This window comes from Saccostrea cucullata, unplaced genomic scaffold (assembly GCF_032062105.1).
Source record: "Saccostrea cucullata isolate Sc308-1 unplaced genomic scaffold, CSIRO_AGI_Scuc_v1 ctg3461, whole genome shotgun sequence".
Lineage (NCBI taxonomy): Eukaryota > Metazoa > Mollusca > Bivalvia > Ostreida > Ostreidae > Saccostrea > Saccostrea cuccullata.
Window position 1 is genome coordinate 47,453 of NW_026933068.1, and position 7,114 is coordinate 54,566.

Below are 7,114 nucleotides of genomic sequence, written 5' to 3' on the forward strand. Positions count from 1 at the left end.
AATTTAATTAAAATTTGCAGTAATTTCTTACAGAAATCAATAGGTATCTTAATGAATATTGATGCCAGCATAATGATCATCATTCATTGGTTACCATTCATTTCGACCACTTGTCCTTAACTTTGACGTTGTGTGACTTGTTTTTGAAAAACTTTAACCTTCGCTATTACTTTGCATTGGTTGGTAACATTTTACAGGTATATTTCTAAAAAAACAAATATAAGCATTTCTACGCATCTGGATTGAAAAAGGAGTATAGTGTGAACAAACACTCATATCTCTGTTAATACTGCAAATATCAGAATAATTCTTCCACGTTTAAAAAGAGGAAATATTTACAATAAAATATTACACATAATTTTTTGGTTGATTTTACCAGTTTTTTGCAAGCTCTAGTCAAACTTTGCACACTATTCGAGCGATTTAGCCATTATCAAAATCAATTGTGGTGATTACCTCCCAACCCCCCCCCCCCACCCCACCCCACCCCAACCCCCAAAATGCTTAAACTTGTCTTTTTATGTACAACAAGCTGATCATTTTCAACGCAACAGTCACATATTTTCAAAAATATTTCACTAATCAAATAAACCAGAATCAAACTCTTTATTGAAAAAATGGAAATTCCAGCATGATAATAGTGTAGTTCCTTGCTATGGCAACTGAAATGAATATTTAATTATCATTTCCAGAAACTACAAAATACCACCTTTCAAAATATATAAACATTGGTATAAACAAAAAATACAATAATACCGTGAAATTGCATTGAAATCAATTTGTCTAGAAATGCTTAAAATCTTTTTCATGGAAGGGGTTAATTGAGTACCAACAAATTTTTTATCTTTTGAACTTGAACTAACCTTCGCCATAAGCAGTCACATCATTGTTTCACAAACACATCTTATTAAAAAGGAAGTTGCATTACCATTCTGTGGCATTATGTTTCGAATTTGGCTAAATTATATATTTTTCATATACTTTACTTTTCTATGCGGAAATGAAGCTGGAATACTTTGAAGTTAAGTCGTGTAACCTGTAAATGAACGTCATTTTACAGTCGAGATTGTATCTGTGATGAGAAGTGACAGACGTGTAAGCATTGGTGGTTCTATAGCAGAACCAAAAAAGCATGTTCGAACGTTGTTTCCAGAAACCTGGTTTTGGTTAAATAAAACAATAGGGTAAGTATTAAACACAATGCGTTAAATATTACTGTTTTGTAAAATTAAAATGTAAAGAAAACGAACAGTGATCATTTAATTATGAGCAGAGATAACATGAATATCTGAAAACAGAGGGGGATCAGGTGCCATGGAGGATTAACCATCCCTTGTCAACTGGTTACAAATGTTATGATTGACCTAACGGGGTAAATTTATAGAAAGTGAAGAAAATGACCTAACAATGTATAAGAAAGACGTTAGTCTAGGCAACATTCGGCATAACGACATATCGATGACAAGGTAATTATACCAGACACAAAATTTGCAAACTGTTGACTTTAACCTAGATAGTTTTCATATTTCATATAGTAAACTTATTTCTCACACACCCGTCTTAATTTAGAAAAATGAAATGCTCTTGTGTATTAAATTAACTGGGAAGAATAAACTTCATATGCAGGGGGAAATAGTACATAGCATCATTAAGGAAAGTTACAGTATAAAAGTCAAAGTCATCAAGATTATATCATAATACAATTATCTTTACAGCCCGGACGGTATGACGTCACTCAGTGTTCCTGTTCCTGATTCTATCACTACCTGGGTCGCTACAGCATTTGCTGTCAACCCTAACTCTGGACTGGGACTGGACCCGTCCCCTGCTAACGTGAGAAATATTTGTGGTATCTCTAACCTGTAAACAGTTTATAATAGATATGTCCTAGAAATTAACTTTTTTAGCCATTATTTTCAAAATTCATTGCAAATTTATTTAGCGTTGAGTGCATAAAAACAATTGCATGATAATTGCTAATTAATCAATTTGAAAGATTTTCATGTACAGTGGATCAAACCAAAGCTTGCATTATATAGGTTTTGTTTTATTCTTTTGCTCATCCAAGTTTTATTTATCAGATGACAACCATGTGATTTTTAGTGTATCAGTATTAATTCGATTACAGCTTAGAGTGTTTCAGCCTTTCTTTGTGAGTCTGACTTTGCCTTACTCCGTTATACGAGGGGAACTAGTGGTTCTTCAAGTTAATGTGTTTAACTACCTAAAGAAAGATATCAAGGTATGAAAAATAATTATGTAAACATTTTTAAATGATGTTCAATGGGCCTTTGCCAATTATTGTTATTGAGTTTGTCTAAAAAATATTTGTATTTATGAAAGGTGAATTTTCGACATTTTTTCTCAGAAATGGGAGTGGTGCACGTACTTCGTGCGAATTTTAAATGTTTTATTTCATATTTCCTTTTTTCAGGTTCTCGTTATCATTAATAAAAACACGGCCTTCAAAAATGTCATCACCTACCTAAAAGACAACCAAGCAAAAACCGGGAGATTTTCATTCAGAATTGGACGAACATTCAATGTATGAACTTTGTATCATCAATTAATATATCTACAAAATACTTTTCTTCCTACTTAAGGACAGATGATACAAACATTTTTTTTTGGAGGAGACTTAATATCATGTCAAAAGTTTAGAAAAGTGGATAATTCTTTTTAATAATTTTTTCTCCTAAGAACTGGAAAATAAACTTGGAAAATATTAGTAATCTCTTTAGATATCTCTTCAAATTAGTTATAACAAGTATAATAGCCTCATGCATAATACACCCATGTAGGAAACAAATTATATTTACTTCAATGCTTGAGCCTGTTCTTTGAGTTTCTCTAAGTTATCTGTATTCTCTTGTACTCTGTTTGAACCCTCTTGCTTTACTACAAAACTGGTGATGTAGTATGACCATACCTTCATTTTATGTCTTTTTGGCTATTGCTTGATTGTATTGCAATATTGATTCAATTATAGATAGCACCTGGGGAGATCTATCCTGTCTATTTTCCTATTGTTCCTTCCGAGATCGGTGATCTTAAAATTAATATCACCGCCACGTCAACTGGTGCTAGTGATTCCATTATCCGGACTCTCAAAGTAGAGGTCAGCGATATTCAATACATATATTTTGAAATATATTTTATATATGATCAATTATATACAACTGGGTAGATCCAATACAAACTTTCGGAACGATTACCTTATCCTTTATTAGAAGATATCTTATTTTCTCATTTACTTTAAGGCAATTACGAGAGTTTTAAATACAAACATTGTAAAGAAAAAACGATTATTAATATCATTTTCCAATAATTTATAAATGCTTCAGCCCGAAGGACTTGAGAAGGAATTAAACAACCCTGTGCTGATAAATACTGGTGATTCTGGCACATTTTCCGAAGATGTAAGAATAGAATTTCCACCAAATACTGTGGCCGGATCAAGGCGTATTAGGGCATCAGTTATTGGTTTGTTTGTTTTTTTCTGTTACGAATTTTATATTGGTTTGTTTGTTTTTTCTGTTACGAATTTTGTTTCTGAAATGCGCAGTCAAAACATTCATATGAAGCAGAATATGGCCTTCAACTCGATACATAGAACTTACTACGACGTATTGTCAATTAACAATTGTAATACCCATTCTTATATCGATACAATATATCCTGGTGAGCTTGAAATCAAAGATACCACAGAATCTGACACATTGCTTCATAATTGGTTATATTACTTGAAAAAGACGTGAATGGTAATCTAACAACCAAGCTATATGATAAACATGATGACTTTAACTTTCCTATCATTAACTTCTCTTACTTATGCAGTAATATACCTTCATTACCTGCAGACGGAGTTTATGTGTCTCAGTTGATTCGATAAACAAGAACATGCTCTATGTATAAACAATTACTAAAACGAGGTATTCTAATAATAATAAGTAAATTATTTACAAACAAAAGGATGAAATAAGAATATCAGCGGTCTCGTTTTGTAAGTTCTTTGTAAGTTCTATGGTCGATACAATGGCAAATACAATTTATCATTGAGTCAAATGCTGAGTGACATTTGTCATACTAATTGTTAGTCCATTATTTATACACTGAATTGGCGATGTGATTTTCCGTTATTTCCCAATTATGACAATGACCATATGGCCTATGTGACCGGTCGACAGGGGATGCACACTCCTCCATGGCACCTGATCCCACCTCTTATGTTTTGAAATCTGTGTTTGCTCTGCTCCTGTTTTGCATTATTTTATGAACTTTTCGTCTTGAATACCGTTCGTTATCACCATATGTTTCATTTACAAGAACATTTATGAAATACAAGAATATCAACAGTCTCGTATAATGTCAGAATTTTACAAGATCTATGGTCGATACAATGGTCCTTTCAGTAAATAGAATCTATCATTAAGTTGACTTCTAATTGACTTTTTTAAAAGTAATTGATTATTTTTTATTATTTTAACTGAATTTAGAGTTTTTTCTTTTGGGCCAACATGAGAAGGAGCACACAACATGTTAACATGTGATTCGTACTCCTCCGTGACACCTGATCCCTTTCCTCATGTTTTAGAGGTCCTTGTTAACTCTGTTGTCTATATTTATTGTATTTATGGACTCTTGAACTTGATTTCTGGTCGTTAGTATTTAATGATAATATAATATATTTGGGTGTTCATTGCCGTTTGTTCAAACTAATATGAGCATTTTGTATTACTTCTGACAAGCTTGAGAAAAGTGAATGAAACAATTTCTACGGATTTTTCTGAAGGAAATATGTACTGATATATGTCTATAATCTTTTTTTTTAATCTTGCAGGTGATGTGATGGGTCCATCAATCAATGGACTAGATTCGCTACTGAAGATGCCATATGGATGTGGTGAACAGAACATGCTGAACTTTGCTCCCAATATATTCGTACAGAAATACCTAAAAGTTACAAATAACCTAACACCAGACCTAGAAAAGAAAGCTAAAGAATACATGATCAAAGGTTATATTTTTCTTTTTCTTACAATACTCCAATAGAACTATAAAATAAATGTATCTCGCTTCCATTCTTACTGACCATGTAGTGTAGGACGGCCCCGCGAGAATTCCATTGGAATCGAAGCAAGTTTTTTGACTTGCTTGGATAGCGGACGGTCTATTGCGTTGTCCCTTTACTGCTTGGAGAAAGATTTCGTGATCGAAAGTTCAACCCGGGGTTGAGACGAAGGAGGACAGAAGTGAATTCCTTTGCGATTTCTATATGTTGACAATTAAAACTTTTGGCATATGTTTGAGATACTAGTACATGTATTTGATCTTGCTTATTTCAGGTTACCAGAGGCAGATGACATATGTCCATCCAGACGGATCATACAGCGCTTTTGGCAAGAGTGACGCTTCAGGTAGTACTTGGTAAGAAGATTTGTTTACTTATAATCGAGTTTAATTACGCTTCAAATGCAAACGAATATTTGAAGAATATATGCCATTTTGGAAAACAAAAATTTGAAACGTTTTACGGTAATGTTTATCTATCAAATTTGTTGGATTAGAAAAGATATCTTTTTAATTCTAATGTAGACCATAGGAATACTTTTATTTCTGTAACTACATGTATGATATAAAAAGTATCATTTAAGTTTTGAAGAGTAAAACTAATTACAGGTTGACTGCTTTTGTTGTGAAGTCGTTCTCTCAGGCCTCAAATTTTATCACCATTGACGAGAATGTGGTAAGGGATGCCGTAACCTGGCTCATTTCTCAACAAAACAAAAATGGAACCTTCAAGAGAACCAGGCATAGTCATAAACAGCAGAATGCAGGTAATACGACTATAAATAAATGTATCAGAATGACTTCAATCTGTGCATCCAGAGCTTTTCTTTGCCTTTTCTCTCAGCGTCTGTCCATCTTGGGATATGGTCAATCGCCACTACTGTCCTGTCCCCTATTTGTGACCTTCAAAGTTGAAATGTTCCCCGACCGATTTATTGAGTATTTTGATCTTAATGCCAGAGAGAGAGAGAGAGAGAGTAAAGCATACAGAGAGAGAGAGAGTAAAGCACAAAATTAACTACAGCTGTCTATAGAAATTGAACACTGTACATTGAATCTGCGTTTCTGTACAAACTACGTACCTCACTGACGTATTTATAGCTCACCTGAGCCGAAGGCTCAAGTGAGCTTTTCTGATCACATTTTGTCCGTCGTCCGTCCAGCTGTCCGTCCGTCCGTCTGTAAACTTTTCACATTTTCGACTTCTCCTCAAGAACCAATGGGCCAATTTTAACCAAACTTGGTACAAAGCATCCTTAGATAAAGGGGAGTTTAAATTGTTAAAATGGAGGGCCAAGTCCCCTAACAAGGGGAGATAATCAAGAAAAGACAAAAATAGGGTGGGGTCACTAAAAAATCTTCTTCTCAAGAACCACTGGGCTTGGAAAGCTGAAACTTATGTGGAAGCATTCTTGGGTAGTGTAGATATTAATAAAGTCCTGGCCTCCGGGGGTAGGGCAGGGGCCACAATAGGGAATCCAAGTTTTACAGTCAAATATATAGAACAAATCTTTAAAAATCTTCTTCTCAAGAACCACTGGGCCAGGAAAGCTGAAACTTATGTGGAAGCATCCTTGGGTAGTGTAGATATTCAATTGTTCGAATCATGACCCCCGGGGATAGGGCGGGGCCACAATAGGGAATCCAAGTTTTACATAGAAATATATAGAACAAATCTTTAAAAATCTTCTTCTCAAGAACCACTGGGCCAGGAAAGCTGAAACTTATGTGGAAGCATCCTTGGGTAGTGTAGATATTAAATTGTTCGAATCATGACCCCCGGGGATAGGGCGGGGCCACAATAGGGAATCCAAGTTTTACATAGAAATATATAGAACAAATCTTTAAAAATCGATCTTCTCAAGAACCACTGGGCCAGGAAAGCTGAAACTTATGTGGAAGCATCCTTGGGTAGTGTAGATATTAAATTGTTAAAATCATGACCCCGGGGGTAGGGCGGGGCCACAATAGGGAATCCAAGTTTTACATAGAAATATATAGAACAAATCTTTAAAAATCTTCTTCTCAAGGACCGCTGGGCCAG

The 7,114-nt window shown here is 34.5% G+C and overlaps 1 protein-coding gene across 1 annotated transcript in view; it reads left to right on the forward strand.

The window, feature by feature from the left end:
* LOC134237144 (CD109 antigen-like) overlaps positions 1-5,431 on the forward strand; it is a 50,897-nt gene extending 45,466 nt beyond the window's left edge. Inside the window, exons 7-14 of the mRNA XM_062719239.1 lie at positions 1,061-1,184; positions 1,716-1,833; positions 2,129-2,242; positions 2,435-2,545; positions 2,990-3,118; positions 3,345-3,483; positions 4,841-5,017; positions 5,346-5,431. Coding sequence (XP_062575223.1) covers positions 1,061-1,184; positions 1,716-1,833; positions 2,129-2,242; positions 2,435-2,545; positions 2,990-3,118; positions 3,345-3,483; positions 4,841-5,017; positions 5,346-5,431 — 998 coding nt within the window. The remainder of the gene's footprint in view (positions 1-1,060; positions 1,185-1,715; positions 1,834-2,128; positions 2,243-2,434; positions 2,546-2,989; positions 3,119-3,344; positions 3,484-4,840; positions 5,018-5,345) is intronic.
* The last annotated feature ends 1,683 nt before the right edge of the window (positions 5,432-7,114 follow it).